We start from the raw sequence: 24,118 nt of genomic DNA on the forward strand, positions 1-24,118 counted from the left end.
TAAACTCTGATAGTGTAATAAAAACAAATGCTGCCTATTCAAAGATTTTCATAGCAGCATCATATGTAACTACAAAAACCTGGAATCAACCTAAATGCCAAATAGTAAATTGAACTATGGTATTGTTATACAATGGAATGCTATGACAGCTAGGTGGCACAGTGGACAAAGCTCTGGTCCTGGAGTCAGGAAGACTCATCTTCTTGAGTTCAAATCCAGCCTCAGACACTTACACTTAACCCTGTTTGCCTTAGTTTCCTCATCTGTAAAATTAGCTGGGGTAGGAAATGGCAAACCACTCCAGTATCTCTGCCAAGAAAACCCCAAATGGGGTCATGAAGAGTTGGACATGACTGAAATGACTGAGCAACAATGAATTGCATAATTAAGATAGACAAATGGGAGGAATAGAAAGAAGTCTGGAGAAAACCTTTATGAAATAATGAAAAGTGAGGGAAAAAGGACCAGAATGAAGTAGACACTAACTATAGCCACAGGAGAGGCAAAAAATCCCAATGATAGAAAAGAGAGAAAACTGTGGCATATGAATGGATTTCTGTTTCACTTTAGGATTAGGGGTAGGTACTTGACTTGTGATTTTATTGGTATAGAGAACTCCTGAATGAGTAAACCCCATACCAAGTCAGCACCTTCTCTATAACCTATAGCATGAGGGCATGAAGTGGTTAAGTGACTTTTAATAGGGTTACATAGTCAGTATCTAGCAGAGACAAGATTTGAACTCAGCTTTTGCTGCTTCAAGGTGAGTTTTCTATCTTCTATACCACTGCTGCCTCTCTTTTTTCTATTTTATTTTATTTTTTATACTCTCTACCTGTGTGACCATGGCCAAGTGATTTAACCACTCTAAACCTCAATTACTACATGTGCAAAATGGAGAAGATAATAATCTCATTAGATTGTAGGCTCCTTGAAGGTAGTGACTGTCTTTTGTCTCTTTTATATCCCCAAAGTTTAGCACAGTGCATGGCACATGGTAGGCACTTAATAAATACTTGATTGATTCATCAATCCCTATTGGATGCTTTCTATTTATTTTCAGTTGAAACAATTTTATCTCACAGCTGCCTTTAAAATCATAAAGACAATATGTTCTTCATATAAAGACAGTAGTGCCGATACCCCATTCTTTCTAGAAAATGATTACATCTTTCCTGTTAAAGAAAACGCACACAGTTATAACCTTTGGTTAGGTTTCTTAGCAAAAAATCCTTCCAGGACTGATTCCTAAGAACATCTCATTCTGTAACTGTGTCTGCTTTAAAGTGTAGATAATGGCTTATATATGGACAGAAAGGAAAGGTTCCTTTTAGACTGACTAACACAGATGTAGATTGGCTTATACAAATCAGTGCTCCATTGGCTCATCAGCCTTCTCTGCAGGTTGATCAGCAGGCTGAACAGGCTGTGCTTTTCTCTGTAGCCTTTCTTCAAGACCTTCCAGGGAAGGAGACACATCATCATCATCACTGATGGTGGACTCCCAGTCTTTCTCAACAATTCCAACAGAAACATTCTTTGTGGTTAGGTCCTATTCTGCGGGAAGTTTTTCCCATGAGGCATGCAGACCATGTTTCACCAACTCATTCAGACGGTGGTCACTGAACTTGGATATACACTTCTGCAAGTAACTATGGGGCAGACAATGAACGGTCTCCAATGGACACAGACTGATGGTCAAAGTAGTTTGCATATGGACAACTTTGGAAGATTGAGGACCCATATTGTCATAACCTGTGATAAGCAGTTCCACGCTGTAATGATTGGAATGACGCCACCTGCTGGAGACTTACTGTAGAAGAGTTCCGCCCATGAAGCGAAGGTCTTTGAGGGCAAGACCAGGAGTCTTTTCTTTGGCATCAGGAAGTGACTTGGGCTAGTGGGAGGAGAAAGGAAGAGACTGGCGCTCAGTCTCACTTTCTTGCCTTTGGACTCTGGTGGAGAGCGGAGCTAGAAATGTGCTCTCCCTTTAATAGATAGGAATCTAGGCCTTTCTCTCTCTCTTTACCAAATTCTTATTCTCCTTAATAAATGCCTAAAAGTCTAACTCTTGCTAAAGCTTATAATTTATTGGCGACCACTCATTAGATATTTTAGACAGTTTAGCTAGAATTTTAGCCCTTAACAACACCATATATTCTCCAGGCATAGTGTTGTGTTAGTACCTGGGTCTTGCTTCCAATTAGAGACAAAAGGCAAGACACTGGAAGAGGTCTGTTAAACACAAATATGGAATCCAGGCATTCCTGACTCATGAAATTGCACAAGAGCCTAGCATCAGCAGTGGGCCCAGCAATCAAAATTCCAATATGGTTATCAACATGTAGAATTTTTTTTCTGATGAAGCTGCCAGTTTTGACTATGCCCTCTTCCAAGCAACCAGGACAACATGGGTTTTTGAGGCCTGTTGATTATCCTCAACATAGTTTAGGCCATTTTCCAAGATGGTTCTACTGGAATGTGGCTGCCGCTCATGATACAGGTCCTCGGAGCCACAGATTAGAGTTGGGTCAATAAGGTAGACACCAAAGGTGGATGAGCAGCCCTGAGAAGGGCTTGGTAGCCCTCACATCAGAGGTGCTAGTCCTTCCTGAATACCTTGTTAATCCCCCACCCCCTTTTTTCTAGATTGGATCTCTATATTTCACCAACGCTGTGATTGCAGCGCTATTTATGGACTGATCACACTACTGATGAATGGAAAATCTTTGATCCACAATGTTTTTAACCTGAGTTGGTTTGCACCTATCTTTGGAAGCCAGATAGTACCCCACTGGGCAGGAAGCCCACCATATTGGTAGAGGATTTTGTGTGAACATTCAATTGGCTTTAGCCCCATGGCAGTTCAGAACTCCCAAACTCAAGCAATCCACTGGTTTTTTCCTCCTCTAGTAGCTGGGATTATGGGCCTGGCTTTCTTCTAATAACCTTTTCTTTTGAAAGTTCACACTATCTACTTGTTCTCCCCTCCCACCTCAGGCTTTCTACCTTCCACATGACTGACCATCTTCTACCCCACTGACTTTGCCTTCCACATGACTGACCATCTTCTACCCCACTGACTTTGCCCCATCCCTGAAGAGCTTCCCCTCTTTATCCCAACCTTTTGGAATCTTTAGCTTCTTCCAAAACTCAACCCAAATATCAACTCTTGTATTACACCTTTCCTCATATCACTGGTCCTGGAATCAGGAGAACCTGAGTTCAAATCTAGTCATAAATACTTACTAGCTGTGCGACCCTAGGCGAGTCGCTTAACCTTGTTTGCTTCAGTTCCCTCATCTGTAAAATGAGTTGGAGAAAGAAATGGCAAACCACTCCAGTGTCTCTGCCAAGAAAACCCCAAATGGGATCGTGAAGAATCAGACATGACTGAAAAAAGATACAACTGTAGCCCCCAGTTGTTAGTGTTCTCCAACTCCCCAAATACTTCATATTTTATTTTATATATATATATTTCATGGTCACTTAACTCTGTACTTCCCTACATCCACCTCCACCTTTAGCAGAACAAAAACTTTTTGGAGATAGGGGCTGTGTGGTTTTTCTTTTCTTTTCTTTTTTGCAGGGCAATGAGGGTTAAGTGACTTGCCCAGTGTCACACAGCTAGTAAGTGTCAAGTGTCTGAGGCTGGATTTGAACTCAGGTCCTCCTGAATCCAGGGCCAGGGCCAGTACTTTATCCACTGTTCCACATAGCTGTCCCCTGGGGCTGTGTGGTTTTTGTGTTCCAGAAATTAGCACAGTGCCCAGAACATAGCAAGGATGTAAAGTTTAGTTGAATAATAAATAAATAAATAAATCTGCACAATAAATGCTGATTGATTGATTGAGATTGTAGTTTAACCTCTTCATTTTACAGTGAGAAAACTGAGGCCTAGGAAAGGAAGTGACTTGTCCAAGGTCACATATGAATTAAGTTTCAGGGGCAGGATTTGAATCCAGGTTTGCTGACTCCACACACTGCTTCCCTCAATACTAATGGGGAATAGAGATAAATGTTTTTGAATTGAACCACAAAGGGAAGACTTAAGAACATGGGTCCCTATCAGAGTCTCCTTCAGACTACTTTTCTTCAGGATAAATCAGTGTTGTTCCACCCTGCTAAGATCCTGGCTGCCCTGAAGTATTGAAGTATAAACTCCTATTAGTCAAACCTGGATTTTTTTCCTTCTACTCAGCAATGGAGAGAGGAAGAAAGGAGAGAGAGAACTAGAGAGGGATAGAAAGACAGAGACAGACAGAGGGGAGGAAAAAGAGGAGAGAGGGAGGGAGAAAAGGAAAGGAGAGAGGAGGGGAGAAGAAAGAGAGAGGAGAGAGAGAGAGAGCAAGTGAGAGAGGAAGAGAAAGTGAGAGAGGAGAGAAAGAGAGGGAGAGTGAGGAAGAGAAAGTAGGAGAGAGTGAAAGAGAGAGAGTGAAAGAGAGAGAGAGCGAGAGAGAGAGAGAGAGAGAGAGAGAGAGAGAGAGAGAGAGAGAGAGAGAGAGAGAGAAGAGGAGAGGGGAGAGGAGGAGAGGAAAGAGAGAGGAACCCAGAGAAATAGGGATATGTGTGTGTGTGTGTGTGTGTGTGTGTGTGTGTATGTGTTGAGAATAAGAAAAACAAAAAAACAAAAAACAAGAGAGCCCGAGAAAAGAGAAAGTTCTATAAGTTGCTGCAGAATTTCACCAGAACCAATCTTTAGTACCACTTGATGTCCCTCACATCCTCCACTCAGCCCTTTGTTGTGCACTTCTTGCACAATCATAACTGACATTTACATGACTTTTTGAAGTAATTAAACATTTATATGAATTATCTTATTTGATTCCCACAACAAGCCTGTGAGTTAAGTGCCACAGTGGTCCTTATCTCTATATTATATCTGAGGACCCTGAGGCTGAGAGACTTGCCCAAGGCACCTTTCCCTGCATCAGTTCCCTCATTTGTAAAATAAAAGGGTTGAATTTGATGTTGCTCCATCTCTAAATCTGCAGTACTAGATCCTGTGGTTAATGGATCGTGGTACTGGACTTGCATCCAGGTTCCTTGGAATCCCCACCCTTTTGTGTCCCTTAAAGGAGGGAAGCATTCCCAATGCAGGTATTGAGAATATTACATTGCTACACACTAGTGTAAACCATTCATAAGATATTGGACTTAGTTATCCCAAAGTTAATCTTGTCTGCGATTTTTGGATTGGCTCTAGAATCTCTTTCCATTTGTCATTGTCAGCATCCCCACTTCCCGTCTCCTTCCTTGTTTAATCTTCCCGGATTACCTTGGTCTTCTCGATATATTATGGCCTGGATGATTAATGAGCCGTTGGCACAGTATTTAATCAATACTGTCTTGTCTATTACAGTCTATGACAGTTGGAAGTGGATGCCCATTCTTTGAGGAAAGGTCTCTCCCAGGCTAATAATCCCCCATCAGGGCCCTTGGAGTTACCTGCTTGGTTTTGCTGTGTGCTTACAGGACAACTTATTGCAGCTTCTATAATTTTCTGGGAATCTTTTGGTTCCTGAATCAACTCTACATTTGGGTTGTATTAAATCAGGGAATGTCAAAAAAAAGTCTTGGAAAGACATCACTGGGGAAGAAGCTCAGGAATTCTTGAAACCCAGAAAAAAGTAACTTTTTGCTTTGGTTGATCTTTTCAATGCTTTTGTGAGGTGGCTTTGAGAATTGCTGCCTCCAGTTATCATAAGGTTTATGGTAGAAAATATTATCATATGGTTTAATTAAAAAAAAAGTTTAGGAGGCATCTCATTAGCAGCACTCCATGCTAGGCTTTGGGGACACAAAAATGGATATGACACAATTCTTTCTCTCAAGGAGCTTTCATTTAGTCAGGGGCAGGGAGAAGAGGAAGACATGGACACAGATAACAATGATTCAGGGGAAATTGAGACTCACATAAGAGAGCAGTTAAGTGATTCAGAGGATAGAGTGCCAGGTTGAAATCAGGAAGACCAGAGTTCAAATCTGGTCTCAGACAATTACTAGCTGTGTGACTCTGGGTAAGTCACTCTGTTTGCCTCAGTTTTCTCAACTGTAAAATGGGGATAATGAAAACACTAATCTCCCAGGAGTTGTTATGAGGCTCAAATGGGATAATATTTATATAGTGCTTATCACAGTACCTGGCATATAGTAGGTTCTATATAAGTGTCAGCTGCAATAATGATGATGATGGTGATGATGGCAAAATGTCATGAGTAATGAGAAGAGTTCACTTTAGTTGGGGTGGAAAACATTGAGCAGATCTTTCCTCAAGGCATGGGCAGGAAGGTGAGAGTTGATATGTTAGTCATGAAGGCTTAAATGAAGTGGGGGTGGTTTGGGGGGAGGACAAAGCTAGTTCATACTGATTGGGTCGTGGCTAAACAAATTATGGTACATAAGTGTGATGGAAAATGACAGAGAGCATAGGAAATGGGCAATATGAAGAATTCAGAGGAGCATGGAAAGGCTTATGTGAACTGATACCAGCTGGAATAAGTAGAATCAGGAAGACTACGACAATAAAAAAACAGAAGGAAAAACAGAGAAGAAACTGGACACCATGTAATTCCAATAACCAAGCATGATCCCAAGAAGTGTTGAGGAAATGCAATCATTTCCTCTTTTTCGTGCAGAAGTGGAAGTCTATGGGGAAGGCATATAAACTGTCAAACATGGTAGATGTGTTGGTTAGTTTTGCTGAAGTGCTTTCCCCCCCTATTTCTATTTAACTCCTTGCTACAAGGCAGGTGACCCTGGTTTTCCACCAACATCATAATGGTAACGATAAAGTATGTTATTTGTATACACACCTCTTCTCCCCTCTTCCCCATTAAATGGAAAGCTCTGAAAGAACTATGCCATTTCTATCTTTGAGTCCCTAGCATCAAGCATGGAGTTTTGCTAATAAGATGTTTCTTAAATCTTTTTGAGATTAAACCAAATTTTCTTACCATAAACCAATGCAGGTATTGAGAATATTAAATTGCTACACACTACTGTAAACCATTCATAAGACATTGGACTTGGTTATCCCAAAGGGACTTGGATCCAAGTCATGGGGAAAAAAAGGAAGCATACTCTAGCATAGTGTTGTTCGTACCTTCTAAATTTTGGCACTCTGGCTAAAAGCCCAAGTCACACCACCCCAGTTTCAGCTTTGCTAATAGCACCTGCTATAGTTGTCCAATATAGGACTTCCCAGATTCCCCCCAGCCAGGACTGGTCCCTCCTTCTAGTAACTCCTAATAATGCTTTGTATGTACCCCTCATATATTTCCATCCACTTTCAAATTATGGATCCTCTTGAACTCTGCCTCATTCATCCAGGCAGAAAAGCAGTATGCTGTACCAAAGAGCAATGGATTTGGAGTCATGATAAGGAGGTAACTTCAGATCCTTGCTCTGTTGCTTAATCCTGTGGGACTTTGGGCAATCATTTCATGTTTCTGGGCTTTTGTTTCCTCATCTGTAGAATGAAGAGGTTTAAGTTTGGGACCTTCAGGGCTCTTTCTGGTGTCTAAGACCAAAACGTTAGGGACCTTAGAACTCCTGAACCTGGCGGGGAAGGGTCCTGGTCAGACCACCCACTGGTGTCAGGGCGTCTAAAGTCCTAGAGGCAATCAAAAAATCGCAGACGAGATTCACTTTGGGATAACTAAGCCCAATGTCTTTTTTTTTTTTTTTGAGGGGCAATGGGGGTTAAGTGATTTGCCCAGGGTCACACAACTAGTAAGTGTCAAGTGTCTGAGGCTGGATTTGAACTCAGGTACTCCTGAATCCAGGGCCGGTGCTTTATCCACTGCTCCACCTAGCTGCCCCCAGCCCAACGTCTTATGAATGGTTTACAGTAGTGCGTCCAAGCTTGACCTTCTTGGCTGCTGACTTATGTCGATTTCATTGTGTTTAGTAATAGGAAACTATAATTTTCATGTTACAAAGCCATCATTTTACCAAATTGCTTAGAGCCATTTCACTTCACGGAACACATCCATCAAGGACAAAATGGAGTCTCCCAAACTCCTTCCTTCATCATTAAGACAGAGGTGGGTTGGGGGGAGGGGCGGAGCTCCTTTCAGTTTTTATTGAGATTCCCCTTACCCTTGCAGTATATTTACCATGAATACCAATGAGATAATAGCATAGAATGTAAGTATTAAAAGGCACATCAGAGAACATTTAGTTCAGTCCCTTCATCTTATAGTTTAGGAAACTAAGGTCGACAGCTGTGATGTGGTTGGAATTTGGTGTCCCTCATCACATTAAACAAGGACTAAGACAGTCTTTATTAAGCATAGTAGCTTTGAGTTTCCACTTCATTAGAGCATTTTTTGTATCATGAACTCTGGTGTGTTGGAAAATGTTTAACAACCAGTTCTACACCCCACCCCCCAAAGGTACAACACACTTTTAAGTTTAATCTGAATTATTAACATTTTCTTCATCACTTTTTAAAATCTAGACAATAAAAGAAAAACCAATGAATTAAGCCCTGATTTATAGCAGTTGCAGATTTCTGAGATGTAAATGCTCACATGGAAAAGTTAATGATCATCTATCAGGAGAACTGGTTCAAGCTGGCTTCAGCACACCCTCTTTTCTTTCTTTCTTTCTTTTTTTTTTTGTGGGGCAATGAGGGTTAAGTTACTTGCCTAGGGTCACACAGCTAGTAAGTATCAAGTGTCTGAGGCCCAATTTGAATTCAGGTCCTCCTGAATCCAGGGGGAGCAGCACACTCTTTCTTTTCTTTTTTTTTTTTTCCAATTGTTTTGTTTTTTCAGGGCAATGGGGGTTAAGTGATTTGCCCAGGGTCACACAGCTAGTAAGTGTCAAGTGTCTGAGGTCACATTTGAATTCAGGTCCTCCTGAATCCAGGGCTGGTGCTTTATCCACTGTGCCACCTAGCTGCCCCCACACCCTTTCAATGAACCCTTTTTTCACCCATCTGGTGAAGTCTATGGACTTCTTCCTGGAATATTTGTAAATGCATAAAACAATGTAGGACTGAAATAAAACCAACTTTATAGAGTATTCAAATATTTTTAGAATAGGTTTACTGACCCCAGGTTAAAACCCTACTGCATTAAAGCAAGGAAACATGATATGAAAGGAAAAAGAAACTTGACTTGTCAAGGGATGTGGGGTTAGTTCAGTGTCCACTCTATCACTTGCTGCCTTTGTGACCATGGGCAATTCACTTGGGCAGTCCAAGCCTCTATTTCCCCCCCTATAAAGTGAATGGGGTTAGAACTAGCTCATCTTTAAGATGACTGCAAAATCTAAAATCTATGAATTTATAGCTTCCTTGCCTGTGATTAGAAATATTGCTCACACTGCTTTTTAAAATATATTTTGTTTCCTTTATAGTCTAAAAGGAGAATCTGAATGGAATACATTTAAATGTAGTGACTACTAATTAGCTGACTGAGAGTTGTAAGGATGTCATTCTGTGGTAACTTCCAAAGAAATCCCTGTTTGTTCGATAGGAAGAGGGACTAAAAGAAGAATTGTCAAAGGAAAGAAATAAGTATTATTAAGCACTTACTATGCACCAGAAATTGTGCTAAACTCTCTATGATTATTATCCTCTTTTATCCTCTGAAAAACTCTGGGAGGTAGGTGCTATTGTAGTCCTCTTTTCACCACTGAAGAAACTGTGGCAAATAGAGTTTATGTGACTTTCCTAAGGTCACGCAACTAGTAAGTGACTTGGGCAGATTTGAACTTGGGTCTTCATCATCATCATAACAATTAATATTTATATAGCAGTTACTTGTGCCCGGTACTGTGCTAAGTTCTTTACATTTATTATCTTACTTCATCCTAACAACAACCCTGGGAGGTAGGTGCTATTATTATCCACATTTTAAAGATAAGAAAACTGAGGCAAAGAGAGACTAAATGAATTGTCCAGGGTCACACAACTTATAAGTGTCAGAGGCCAGATTTGAATTCAGTTCTTCTTAACTTTTATCCCAACACTTTCTTCCACCACACCACCTACCTATATCTGCCTTTGGGAAAACCATGGAAGAAGGGAGTTGTAATTTTATCTTGTAAAAATAAGCATTTTGTCATAAGAAGGGGAAAAAATTCTTGTGTTAAGAGGGGTTCAACTAGATATTATCTACTTTGAATGCTAAATGTTTGCCTTAACCTTAATAGCATCAGAGCAAAAGGACATGACTAATAATTAGAGCTGTAACTAGTTATTTTTCTGTCTGGGGCAACAGAGGAGTTTGGAGGGAAGTGCGTAGATGTTGGGAGAGGAAGCATCCCCCAGGTTTCTAAGCTGCTGAAAGACATAGATATGACCAGTCAAAGGAAGGAGCTGTGGACCTTAGTTTCCTAAACTATAAGATGAAGGGACTGAACTAAATGTACTCTAATGTGTCTTTTAGTACTTACATTCTATGCTACTGTCTCATTGATATTCATGGTAAGTATACTGCAAGGGTAAGGGGAATCTCAACAAAAACTGAAAGGAGCTCCGCCCCCCTCCCCCCCAACCCACCTCTGTCTTAATGATGAAGGAAGGAGTTTGGGAGACTCCATTTTGTCCTTGATGGATGTGTTCCGTGAAGTGAAATGACTCTAAGCAATTTGGTAAAATGATGGCTTTGTAACATGAAAATTATAGTTTCCTATTACTAAATGCAATGAAATTAACATAGGTCAGCAGCCAAGAAGGTCAAGCTTGGACACATGACCACTTTACACAAAGCCTTGAAAGGGGAGGAGGGGAGGAAGAGAGGAAGAAAGGGAAAGAGAAGGGGAAGAAGAGAGGAAAAAAAGGAAATTAGAGGGGGGTGTGCTGATGAGGATAAAGATAAAGGGGAGAAGGAGGAAGAGAAGGAAAGGGAAGAGAAATGGAAAGTTAGAGGAAGAGTGTGAGAAAGAGAATGGGGAGAGAGAGAAAGAGAGAGGGAGGGAGAGAGAGAGAGAGAGAGAGAGAGAGAGAGAGAGTTGGAAAATGGAAACATTTAATTTGCCACTTTCCTTTCAGCCATTTCCATAATTTTCCCAAAGACATGCTATTGTACAGAACAGCATAGCTTGTGATAAATTAGCCAGACCCAGCTGGGGAATGTCAACTTCTCAGGTTCTATTTGATTTACTCATATGGCAAAGTCACAGCACAGCCTCATACTTTATTGGTACAATGCTGAGCTTAATTAAAGCTGGGTGTTACATTCTACTCCAGTGCCTCACTGGAAAGTGGGAGATGACCATATGCTCTGCTAGGTCCTACCAAGCTGGAAGGGCTTGGTACAAGCCTGGGAATAGATTGTATGTCCATCATCTCAGGACCAGCCTAGATAAACGCAGAGAGGTTCAACATTAGGGTTGTCTACAGGTGTGTGTGTGTGTGTGTGTGTGTGTGTGTGTGTGTGTGTGTGTGTGTGTGTGTGGCCATGCCAGCTCTTAACGACCATCAACTACATCAGAGGGATTACACTATGCGTTGGTGGAGGGAGCATGGGCGCTCACAAATTTCAGGATCCTCAAAGCCTTGGAGCAGTCGTCATGCTAAACGTAGACCTGAGAAAGACACCATCTAATTTGAAATCTTTTACCCACATAATAGAGTCACCCTTCTAGTTCTGATAGGGACTAGAAGTTACTCACTCTAGCCCCACTTTTGTCATCTGTAAATGGGTACAATACTAGCTCCTACCTTTCAGGGTTGCTGTGAGGATAAGATAAGCTAATGCTATTAAACATTGTTCAGACTTTAATGCATCATATAAATGTCAATTATCATCACTATGATTAATACGATAGGGAAGCAGCATGGAATAGTAGATGCAAAGCTAGACTAGGAAGACATGAGTTCAAATCCTGCCTTGGACACTGGTTAATTGTTTGATCCTGGGCAAGTCATGGAACCTCTTAGGGCCTCAGTTTCCTCTTCTGTAAAATGAGTGAGTTGGACTTGGTAGCCTCTAAGACTCCTTCCAGCTCTCGATCTTGAATCCTGTGATTTACATGATCTGTGTGGGTGACTTTCCATGAGTTCCCAGTCCAAAGGCCTTTCTGTCTTGGTGGAGAATTCAATGAGTGTCTAGCCCCTCCTGAGCCCAATTCATTTCCTCAGGGCCACCCTTCTGGTGATAACCTGTCTGTACTCTTCAAGGCTCATTTCTGAATAGCAGAGATACATGTCTCATTGCTAGACCTATACCCAAGGTTTATCCTGCTTGGCAGGATCTGCCAGACCTTCTAACATGTTGGCATAGCCTTTGAGAGCTTGACATCACCCCCACATCCTGATGAGGCATAGAAGTGGGGCTTCAGTGGAGATACACAATAGTATCTCAATATAAGAGGCAGCTAGGAAGTGCAGGGGATAGAACATCGGACCTGAAGTCAGAAAGACTCAACTTTATGAGTTCAAATGCAGCCTCAGACACTTCTTAGCTCTGTGACCTTTTTAACTCTGTTTGCCTCAGTTTGCCTCTTCTGTACTATAAGTGGGATGACCTCTAAAGTCCTTTTTAGTTCTAAATCTAGGCTATTATGAAAAGATGAGCTTGGTGTACCTTTCACTGATCGGATTAATATGACAAGGAAGCAACTGAATCCAAGGGAGTTTGATAAATCAATAAACACCAATAAACCTACCATCTTCAGCATCTTTCAGGATGACAACTTTGGTGCTGGGATATCTGACACCGACCTGGCCGCCCACTGGCATGCTCAGTGTGACACTGAAGGTCTCCTCCTCTTCGTAAAGGGAGTCATCAATGATGATCACTCGGCATCTTTTCTCAGTTTCATTCTTATCAAAATGGAGGATGCTGCTGTGGTCTTCAGGGCGGGAGATATAGTCAGAGTAAGATAAGACAGTGGAAGGAATTGTGCCTGAAGCAGTTCCTGTATGAGGAAGAAAGACCACAGGTTAGGATGGGCAAGAAGCAGAATTCCAAACTGTCAAGTTTATTTTTTTGGTCAACTCTATTTTCTAGCAGAGTGACACCTTTGTTAGAAAGCTAACACACCTGAAGGGTTTTTTTTTGCATGTGACCTAAAAATTTGTATACTCCAGGTAAGAGGGCTCTAGAACTGATGCTGATGGATGGCATGAGTCTTCAGAGTCAGGTTTCCACTAACATTATAATGGTAATGATAAAGTATATATATTTACATAGCACCTTACAGTTTATACTGTGTTTTCTTTATAACAACTCTCTACACAGGACGGACTCTGATCTAGTTGGGAGCCCACATTCAATACAACTTTATAAAGAAGGGAGAGGGGCAGCTGGGTGGCACAGTGGATAAAGCACTGGCCCTGGATTCAGGAGAACCTGAGTTCAAATCCGACCTCAGACACTTGACACTTACTAGCTGTGTGATCCTGGGTAAGTCACTTAACCCTCATTGTCCCACCCCCCAAAAAATAAAGAAGGGGGAAAAAGGGAAACAAGCCTTTACTAAGCACCTACTGTGTGCCTGCCAGGGCACCTATGTGGTGCAGTGGATAGACTGCTGGGTCTAGAGTCAGGAGGACCTGAGTTCAAATCCAGCCTCAGACACTTACTAGTTGTATGACCCTGGGCAAATCACTTAACCTCTTTTCCCTCAATTTCTTCAGCTGTAAAATGGTGATCCTGGAGAAGGAAATGACAAACCACTCCAGCATCTTTGCCAAGAAAATTCTGTAAGTCGTGTCATGAAGTCAGACATGATGAGAGAACTTAACAACGATATGTGCCAGGCGTTATCTCATTTGATCCTTACAATACTCCTGGAAGGGGGCACTAGTATTATCACAATTGTACAGTTGAGGAAACTGAGGCAGGCAGAAGTTAAATGACTTGCCCAGGGCCACATAGCTAGTAAGTAACTGAGGATTGATTTGAACTCAGGTCTTCCTGACTCCAGGCCCTGTTCTTTGCTGCCCCCATTGGCTATTTTTAGAGAAGAGCAAATGGCGGTTTTCATTTTAGAGTCAATACATTTTCTAGTCATTTGTTCAAGCATAAAGAACAGTCAACAAAAGGGAGGTCCTTCTATTTGAAGTGTTTGCCCCCTAAGAGATTGGGATAAGCATAAGATCAGAGCTTCAGCACTGGAAGGGAACTCGGGGACAGCTTGTCCAGTTCCTTCATTCATTTGACAGCTGAGTGGGCCACATGACTTGCCCAGGGTCTCCCAGGTAGCAAATGGCCTTTCTAGGACTTGGATTTAGGTGCTGTGATTTCAAGTCCAGCACTCTTTCAACTGTAGCACAATACCTCTAAATCAAAGAATTGCATGAAATGACTCAGTTCGTTAATGAACACTGAAAAATATGAGAGACAGTAACCAGTACATTGGAAGGAGCGCCGGATTTGGGATCCAAAGACCTGGGTTCAAATGCTGCCTCTGTCCTTAATACCTATGTGACCTTGGACAGGTCACTCACCCTCTCTGGGCATTGATTTCTTCATCTAGAAAATAAAGGGGCTGTACTAGAGGGCCTTTCGGGTTTCTTACAAGTCCTAAACTCTCCCTCCTCCAACCTTCCCTATTACTCTAGAGGGCATCACTACCCTCCCAATCCCTGTCTCACAACTGAGGAGTCAGCCTTGGATTCCTCACTATCTCTCTCCCCCCACTCCAAGCTGGTGCCAAGCTGGTCCATTTCACCTTTGTGGCATTTCTCTCGGATAGGCCCCTTCTCTCCTCTGACACTGCCCCCACCCTAGCGCAGGTCCTTATGACCTCCCACTTGGATTACTGCAATAGCTCCTGGTGGTTCTGCCTGCCTCAAGTCTCTCCCCACTCCAATCCATCCTCTAGTCAACCACCACAGTGGTTTTCCTGAAATGCAGATCTGATCATGTTACTCCTTTACTCAATAAACTCTCGGGGCTCCCTGTTGCCTCTAGGAGCAAACAAAAACTTTATTTGGCATTCAAAGCCTTTCATAACCTAGTCTCTTCTTACCTTTCCAGTCTTCCCTGACATGCACTCCTCCATCCAGTGACACTGGACTCCTTGCTGTTCCATGAACAAAGCACTCCATCTCTCAGCTCCAGACATTTTCTCATGCTGTCCTCCATACCTGGAATGCTATCCCTCCTCTGCTCCAAATACTGACCTCTCTGTTTTCTTTCAAGTTTCAACCAAAATCCCACCCTCTACAGGAAGTCTTCTCTAACCCCTCTTTATTGTAGTGCCTTCCCTCTGTTAATTATCTCCTATTTATGTGGCATATAGCTTGCTTTGTATATATTTGTTTGTGTGTTATCTCCTCCATCTTTGGAGTCGAGGGCTGTCTTATGCCTCTTTTTTGTGTCCCTAATGCTTAGCATAGTCCTTGTCACATAGTAGGCACTTAATAAATGTTTGTCGAATTGAATCAAATTGAAAAATTCTATGATCCCATGAATAATATTTCCTATTACACCACTCCTATGAGGGACCAGATGAGAACAAAGAGGCAAATATGTTGTATGATGTACCAGCTTTGAAGTCAGAAGACCTGGGTTCAAATCCCAGCTCTGCTATTTACAAACTGTGTGCTTTTGGGCAACTCCTTTCACCTCTCTGGACCTTGGGTTCTTCTTTGATACCAATCAATCCACAAGCATTTATTAAGTGCCTACTATCTGTCAGTCACTGTACTAGGGACTGGGAATACAAAATAAAAAGTGAAGTGGTCTCTGTCCTCAAGAAGTTTATGTTCTAAGGGGAAATGACTTGTACTTTTACTGGTTTGTCTATGTCTATGGGAGCAGCTAGGTAACACAGTGCATAGAGCACTGGCCCTGAAGTTGAGAGGATCTGAGTTCAAATCTCACCTCAGATACTTACTAGCTGTGTGACCCTGGGCAAGTCATTTAACCCCAATTGCCTCAAACATCCAAAGCTATCTCCAATTGTCCTGATATACATCTTGCCACTGGACCCAGATGGCTCTGGAGGAGAGAGTGAGGCTGCTGACTGCACAGCCCTTCCTCACTGAAATCCAATTCAGTGCAAGTCATGACATCTGTCATCGAGAATGAAGGAAACCAACAAAAATCCATTTCACCTTTATCTATATCTATATACACATGCATAAATATATTTATAAATCTGCTTGCTGTCACTTAGAGATGACATTGCTTACAGGAGTCCTGGCATTTATGTATGTCAGTGAGATGGCAAAGACCTTTATCAGATCAGAAAAATGGCAGAGTAAGACTTGATGATTGGGGCAGCTAGGTGGTGTAGTGGATAGAGCACCGGCCCTGGATTCAGGAGTACCTGAGTTCAAATCCGGCCTCAGACACTTAATACTTACTAGCTGTGTGACCCTGGGCAAGTCACTTAACCCCAATTGCCTCACTAAAAAAAAAAAAGACTTGATGATTAAAGGTGTATCTTCAGGTTAGTCCAGTGTGATCCACAAATATAATTTTTTTGGTCACAAGATCATGGAACGTTAAAGCTGGATGGGACTCCAGGAATTATTGGCTAATAGGTTTTTTTGTGGTTTTTTTTTTTTTGAGTAGTCATGGACAACAATTCTACATTATCTAGGTTGTGAGAAAAAACAGATAAAAACAACACTTCAGATTAAGGAATTGTAAAAATAAATGTGTTTCAGTCTGTTTTCAGACACCATCAATTCTTTCTCTGTAGATGGACTGTAATCGGCTAATAGGTTTTAAAACTGGAGGGGACCTTAAAAATAATTTCAGCAAGCCTCTTCATTTTATAAGTTATCTTTTCCCCAAATGCCACTCCTCTTCCAAACTTCCCTTCCCCAAACCTGAGAAATGTAACTGTAGTGTTTTTATGGAGACTTGATAGGGAATGAAATGTACTCTTGTGTCAGTATACTCTTTGAAATCTTCCTCTATCATGACACTTCCTTCCCAACAGAGCTTTCTTCATAGGGAAGTTTTCAGGGCTGAAGATAGTAAGAAAAATCTGGTAGTTGGAATTGAAGTAACAGGAACAATCATTTTATTGGTCTCAGGCTAAGTTGCTAAAAGAGTAGGTAAATAGCTAGAGAGAACATATGTGGAGAGGGAGAGTGGGTGACACACTCCAGAGATGCAAAGTTCTGCTAGCCTGTAGGATTTTCTGTGCCTCAGCACACAAGAAAAGAAGGAAGTGGGGAGGAGAAGTCTTAAGCTTCCACAACCCCCCTGATTAAGGAACAAATGACCTTTGCAACCCCAAGTTTTAAATGATTCCTGCCAGGCACTCAGGTTTTCTGAAGGCACCATAAAGAACGTGAGAGCAACAGAAGACTTGAAAGGACTTTCAGAACTGGGGGTGGGGGAGGGACGCGGGGAGGAAGGCGATAAAGTGGAGAATAAACTTTCCCATTTTCCTTGCTCACAGAGCATGTAGAATGTTGGCATCAGAGGCTCTGATTAACTGATAGAGGGCTTCCACATGGAAAAAAGATCCCCATCAAACATGATACTGCTCAAGGCCAAGTGCCAAAGCAAATTCCAAGTTGGATTTCCTTTATAGTAACTATTAGCTGTCTTCATTAAATCTTTTTCCCAGTACATTTAACACAAGATCATCATCAAAATATTCTTTATTAAGTTTGTTTAAGTAACAGCAGTTGGAATTTCCCCCCTTCTCTGTTATCTTTATTTATTTATTTATTTATTTATTTATTTATTTATTTATTTATTCATTTATTCATTCACTCATTCATTCATTTATTCATTCTTTCATTCATTTATGTATGTATGTATGTATGTATTTATTTATTTATTTTGGTGAGGCAATTGGGGTTAAGTGACTTGCCTAGGGTCACACAGCTTTGTTAAGTGTGTGAGGCCGAATTTGAACTCAGTTCCTCCTGAATCCAGGGCCAGTGCTCTATTCACTGTATCACCTAGCTGCCCCATCTTTGTTTATTTTAAAAAATCACAACAACTAGCACCACCTAGGTGGTGTAGTAGATAGGATGCTAGGCCTGAAATAAGGAAGACTCACTTTCTTGAGTTCAAATTTGACCTCAGATAGTGTGACCATGGGTAAGTCACTTAAGTCTGTGTGCCTTACTTTCCTCATTTGTAAAATGAGCTGGAGAAGGAAATGGCAAACCATTCCAGTATCTTTGCCAAGAAAAGCCCAAATGGGGTCACAGAGTCAGACAGAACTGAAAATGACTGAGCAACAACAACAACAGCACCGATATGTTAATCCACTGGTGGAAAAATATAACTGCTATTAACTATTGGAGAATGGCAGAAGATATTTGGTGTAGTCTGCATAATGGTATTTTTATTTCAGAATCAGAGAGTCTCAGAATTGAAGGCACCTCAGAGGATACTTATTCTAACATATATATTAAAAAAGAATGTTTTTGGGGCAGCTAGGTGGCGCAGTGGATAAAGCACTGGCCCTGGATTCAGGAGGACCTGAGTTCAAATCTGGATGTGTGACCCTGTGTGACCCCACTTAACCCTCATTGCTCCTCTCCCTGAAAAAAGTGTATTGATAAAATATATAATCTGAAAAGGTAAGGAAGGCTAATTTTCTCTCACTGACACATTAACACCTATTAACATGCATTTTATCAAATTTATAGCATGGTACAATGGGAAGAATTTTCAGCTGGAAGTCCTAGGATCTAAGTCCCAGGATCTGGATCTTCTACTTACCATGGGTATAACCTTAGGTAAATCTCTTTCTCTTTCTAGGGCTTTGTTTTCTCAGGCATAAAATAAGAGATTAGACTAATAACTCCTAAATTAATCTCAAACTTTAGATCTATGATCCTATGATTTCTTTTTTTCTCTTTTTTTAAAAAATTATTTATTTATTTTGCAGGGCAATGGGGGTTAAGTGACTTGCCCAGGGTCACACAGCTAGTAAGTGTCAAGTGTCTGAGGCCAGATTTTCAACTCAGGTACTCCTGAATCCAAGGCTGGTGCTTAATCCACTGCGCCACCTAGCCGCCCCCCTGATCCTATGATTTCTTAATTGTCAGCTTGGTGGCAGAGCACTAAAGGGAAGTGCACAGAAAAAGTACATTTGGACTATAGTGATAAGGGCAGGTTGGGAGTAGGAGGTATAGGCCAGAGAAGAGAGACCCACACTATGGAGAATGGGACCAGAGTCCCTGTCCAAGGAAAATAACAAGCTTGAAAAATACAACTAGCCTACCTTGGTGTGTAGAGCAAAGTACCATGAGTTCTTGGCTTACATCTCTAGACCGCCTGATGGGAATCAAGAGTTCACCAATGTCCTCCTTTATTCTGTATTCTGACTCTGGAATATAAACCATTGACTCTAAAAAAAAGATAGGAGAATTTAACAGATTATTTCAGTTTGGCAGGTTATTTTTGTGTGTGAAGGGTTGTATCAGCCCATTAATGATTATACCTTATTCAAAATGATTAATTATACTTAACACAATACTTTATGGATCCATGATTTTTTCAGTGTGAAACATTTCTCCATGGAGTCAAATAAAAGCTTCTCTATACCTAGTAGACCCTTTTGTGTGGCTACAGACAAAAACTTCATCAACTTGGCCTTCATTACATGGTAGCCACCTGGATGAGGAATCTTAATTTAGCTAGATTGGTCCTTGGAATATTAAATATAGATTAATATCACACACACAAACCATAGGAATATCCACCATTGAGGTCAAATTCTGGCAAGCAAATCAAGCACAAACTCTGGCAGATTATACTAAAATGGAAAGGCTTTGGATATTGACCTTCCAATGGGCTGTCTGTCAATTGAGATGAGCCTAATTCAAAGAGACTCAGCCTAAAAGTTGGCTACAAGATAATATTTTTCAATAGCAGCAATTCACAGATGTTCAATAGTAGGAACTGGGAAATACTAAACAAGGAGAAGCACAGTCCCTCTCCCAAATGTCTTAGAGATAATATATGAAAATTAGAAAACAAGACAAAGTAGAATATAACTCAGTGCCAAGAATGTAAGTGAAACACTTAGTATTACTTTTTCCTATTAGTACCCCCACACATGTATTTCCTCAAAGCCATAGCTTATGACCTCCTACAATGTTTATTTTTTGCTATCAGTCTGCCAGAGGACAGAAGACTTCTAGGCTGTCTCAGTTTCAGTCGATTAGAGAAGGAGTTAGTAAATTATGGACCAAATCCAGCCCAGTCTGTTTTTTTAACGATTTCCCATATAAGAATATCTTTTACATTCTAAAATGCAATAAAACTTTATTTAAAAATGTAAAAAAACCCATTCTTAGCTGACTGGGCAATAAAAAGAACAGGCTGTATTTGGCCTGTAGCCTATAGTTTGTTGATCTCTGTGAGTGTAGTGGTTGGAAATAAGGCTACCAGCTCTTTACTCATAGCCACCACACTCTTCTTTAAAAAAGCCCAATAGAATGCCTAAATTCTAAGTTTAAGTCTTTTCTTTCCAATTTATAAGTCTGAGCAGAGACCCTCTGTTCCAGACAACTTACTGACTTAGGATTCAACCAACCCAAGATATTTTCTAGGTTCGCATGTGAATGAATTTTAGTCAGAATAAAAAGTCAGCTAAGGAGACAAGGTCATAATTCTCCACAGATGTAACCTGTGTTTTTGTCTTTGTTTTGCATCTCTGTTATCACAGGTTCTTTCAGAACATTAGGGTACTACTAAGGAAACTGTTTTGTTGTTGTTGTTGTTGTTTTTTAGGACACTGAGTACTTAGTCATCCATGGTTAGAAAAAGGAGCAGCACAGATAATAAAAATCTATTTATGTCAATATTTTCCTACTAAAATCACTAACATCAGCTGAGAAATGGAAGAGTGAGGTACATATATGCACTATAAGAAGTGACATAGATGAAGAATTCAGACACACTGGGGAGACTTATCTGAACTAATGCAAAGTGAAATAGTCAAAACTGGGAAAACAACATGTGCAATGACTACAATAATGTAAATCTGTAAGAACAATAAAACAAAATAGAAAGCTATAAACATATAATTACCAATCTTGACCCACTGGAGAATTGTGAAAATGTGGTCCTCTCTCCTCACTGAATAGGTGGAAGTCTATGCAAAGGGTACATTGTATATACTGTGAGACATGGTCTCACAACACAATGGCTTTGTTTTTTTTTTTAATAAAAGTATTTTATTATTTTCCAGTTACATGTAGAAATAGTTTTCAACATTTGTTTATGTAAGATTTCCAATTCCAAATTTTTTCCCTCCCTCCCCTCCCTCCCCCCACGTTATATATATACAATAACATCAAAGACATTTCTGCATTAGTTATTATATGAGAAGAAACAGAGCAAAAAGGAAAAACCTCAAAAAAGAAAAACAATAGCACCAAAAACAAAAGAAATATTATGATCCAATCAGCATCCATATTCCACAGTTTCTTTTTTTCCCTGGATTTGGAGAGCCGTTTCCATCATGTGTCCTTTGGAACTTTCTTGTGCCATTGTATTGGTGAGAAGAATCTAGTCTATCACAGTTGATCAACACATAATGTTGATGATACTGTGTACAATGTTCTCCTGCTTCTGCTCATCTCACTCATCATCAGTTCATGCAAGTCCTTCTAGGTTTCTCTGAACTCCTCCTGCTCATCATTTCTTACAGCACAATAGGATTCCATTACATTCATATACCACATCTTGTTCAGCCATTCCCCAATTGATGGGCAACCCCTCAATTTCCAAATCCTTGCCACCACAAAAAGAGCAGCTATAAATATTTTTGTACATGGGGGTCCTTTTCACTTTTTTATGATCTCTTTGGGAAAAAGACTCAAAAGTGGTATTGCTGGGTCAAAGGGTATGCACAGCTTTATAGCCCTTTGGGCATAATTCCAAATTGCTCTTTAGAATGGTTGGATCACTTCACAGCTCCACCAACAATGCATTAGTGCAATTTTCCCACAGCTTCTCCAACATTTATTATTTTCCTTTTTTGTTATTAGCCAATCTGATAGGTGTCAGGTGGTACCTCAGAGTTTTTTTCATTTGCATTTCTCTAATCAATAGTGATTTAGAGCATTTTTTCATATGGCAATGGATAGCTTTGATTTCTTCATCAGAAAACTGCCTGTTCATACCCTTTGACCATTTCTCAATTGGGGAATGACTTGGATTCTTATAAATTTGATTTAGTTCCCTATATATTTTAGAAATGAGGCCTTTATCAGAAGTACTGGCCATAAAAATTGTTTCCCAGCTTTCTGCCTCCCTTCTAATTTTGGATGCATTGCTTCTGTTTGTACAAAACCTTTTTAATTTAATGTAATCAAAATAATCCATTTTGCATTTCATAATATTCTCTGTCTCTTGTTTGGTCATAAACTGTTCTCCTTTCCAAAGATCTGAAAGGTAGACTATTCTTTCCTCTCCTAATTTACCTATTGTATCACCTCTTATTTCTAAATCACGTACCCATTTTGACCTTATTTTAAAATAAGGTGTAAGATGTTGGTCTATGCCTAATTTCTGCCATACTATCTTCCAGTTTTCTGCTTTGTTTTGATAAACTGCTTTTTTCCCCTTTGCCTTTAAATGTTTTTCAATGGATAGGGAAATAAGGAAAGGATATATCTATAAACAAATGTGACATAACAACACAAGCTATCAATAGAAAGTGAGCCTCAGAGTTATGGGGAAACCTAGCTATTACACTGATGTTTCAATGATTCTGTGATATGATCAATGTTCCAAATGGTGTGATATCATCAAAGTTCCATTGGTATAGACTGCAAACCATTCATACTTGTCCATCCTGATTGACTCCTTGTCTATGTCCTCCTTTAAAGACTACATAGGAGTCTCCACCCGAAGTACTGGGGAGGGGGAGCTTGCTCCAGATTTTTCTTCACTGTATAGATTGAAATGAAGCATGCCAGCTATTGCATTTTCTTTCACTTTCTTGGATCTGTAGGACTAATTCCATGGGTCAGAAAGGTGACCAATTTCTCTTATCCATTCCCCAATATTTCCAATCTAATGCTTTCTAAATGAATAGTTATATGGGAAATAACCTTATGTCCATAAAAGGTGAAAACAAAACCCAGTGCCCAACTAATTTAAGTTCCAGTGAGATTTATGGAAGGATATGAATTATTGCAGAGATGAATTATATTTGGCTGGACTTTAAATGAATAGTGAGCTGAGGGAATGCATATGTTACCAATGAATGACTTGGGGACTTTCAGATGAAGGGCACACTTCTCTTGGCCTACAGAGCTTGTTCTGGGGTCCTGAGCCAGCCTTCTCTACACTCATATAAGGACCAGTATGTGTGTGATGTCTTCAGCAACAATGTGATTTGAGACTAGATTACATCTGGGTATGTGGCGAGAAAGCTGTACTTCTAATGTCATCAAGCCTCCTCTTGAAGATTTTGCTCTTGAAGATTTACAAGCACTAATTGGCCAAGTGTACTTTGGGCTCATGGACAGTCTTTTTCTGGGTGCTAATTGACCAGAGAACACAAACCTAAATCATGGATAGTCCTTTCCAAAGTCATGATTGGTATCTGACCTTGAGCAGCCACACATGTACTTGTCCACTCTCTAGTGGAAAGCCTATCATGGACTGGTTCCCACAATGAACAGATGATAATGAACAGTCATGGACATTGAGAGGTGGTTGTAGAGGTAGTTACCCATCTCAGCATGAGCAGTCTGCTCAGCTTGGATAAGAATAAATTCTTGAGAATAAACTTAGCCAGAAGGTGCTGTTATCTTTGGGGTAGGGGTAGCAAAACCTTTTGTAGAAGAATTTAGGAAAAAGTTTTAAAATCATATTTTGACAGGCAAATGTATGAGGATACAAGAAGATATGCTTGAAGGAAAACTATTAACTCAACATGCAAACAAAAAGTATCATGATAAACCATACCTAATTTGAAGTTTCTTCTATTTAAGAAAGAATTTCTTCCAACAGGGGCTGAAATTTCAGGTTGAGCATGCATTAAGTAGTCATTGCAACAACAATAATAACAGCACTAGTTTGATCCTTCACCAGAGTTCATGTATCAGTAGCGCCTTGAATCATGAACTTCTAGATAGCAGTCAAAATTAGGGACTGGCTAATTAAAAAAGGCCACCCAGGACCCTTGCTCTCATTATGTGAGTGCCTTACTTCTTTTTCTTTTTTGTTCATCTATTTAATATTCAATTAATAAATGTTTC

At 40.4% G+C, this 24,118-nt stretch overlaps 1 protein-coding gene and 1 pseudogene across 1 annotated transcript in view; both read right to left on the bottom strand.

Moving 5' to 3' along the window:
• FREM3 (FRAS1 related extracellular matrix 3) overlaps positions 1-24,118 on the bottom strand; it is a 156,706-nt gene that overhangs the window by 52,819 nt on the left and 79,769 nt on the right. The window contains exons 5-6 of the mRNA XM_043972277.1: positions 19,120-19,245; positions 12,628-12,879 (exon numbers count right to left, since the gene is read on the bottom strand). Coding sequence (XP_043828212.1) covers positions 12,628-12,879; positions 19,120-19,245 — 378 coding nt within the window. The remainder of the gene's footprint in view (positions 1-12,627; positions 12,880-19,119; positions 19,246-24,118) is intronic.
• LOC122730894 lies at positions 1,363-12,232 on the bottom strand (annotated as a pseudogene).

This window comes from Dromiciops gliroides, chromosome 6 (genome assembly GCF_019393635.1).
Source record: "Dromiciops gliroides isolate mDroGli1 chromosome 6, mDroGli1.pri, whole genome shotgun sequence".
In the NCBI taxonomy this organism is placed as follows: domain Eukaryota; kingdom Metazoa; phylum Chordata; class Mammalia; order Microbiotheria; family Microbiotheriidae; genus Dromiciops; species Dromiciops gliroides.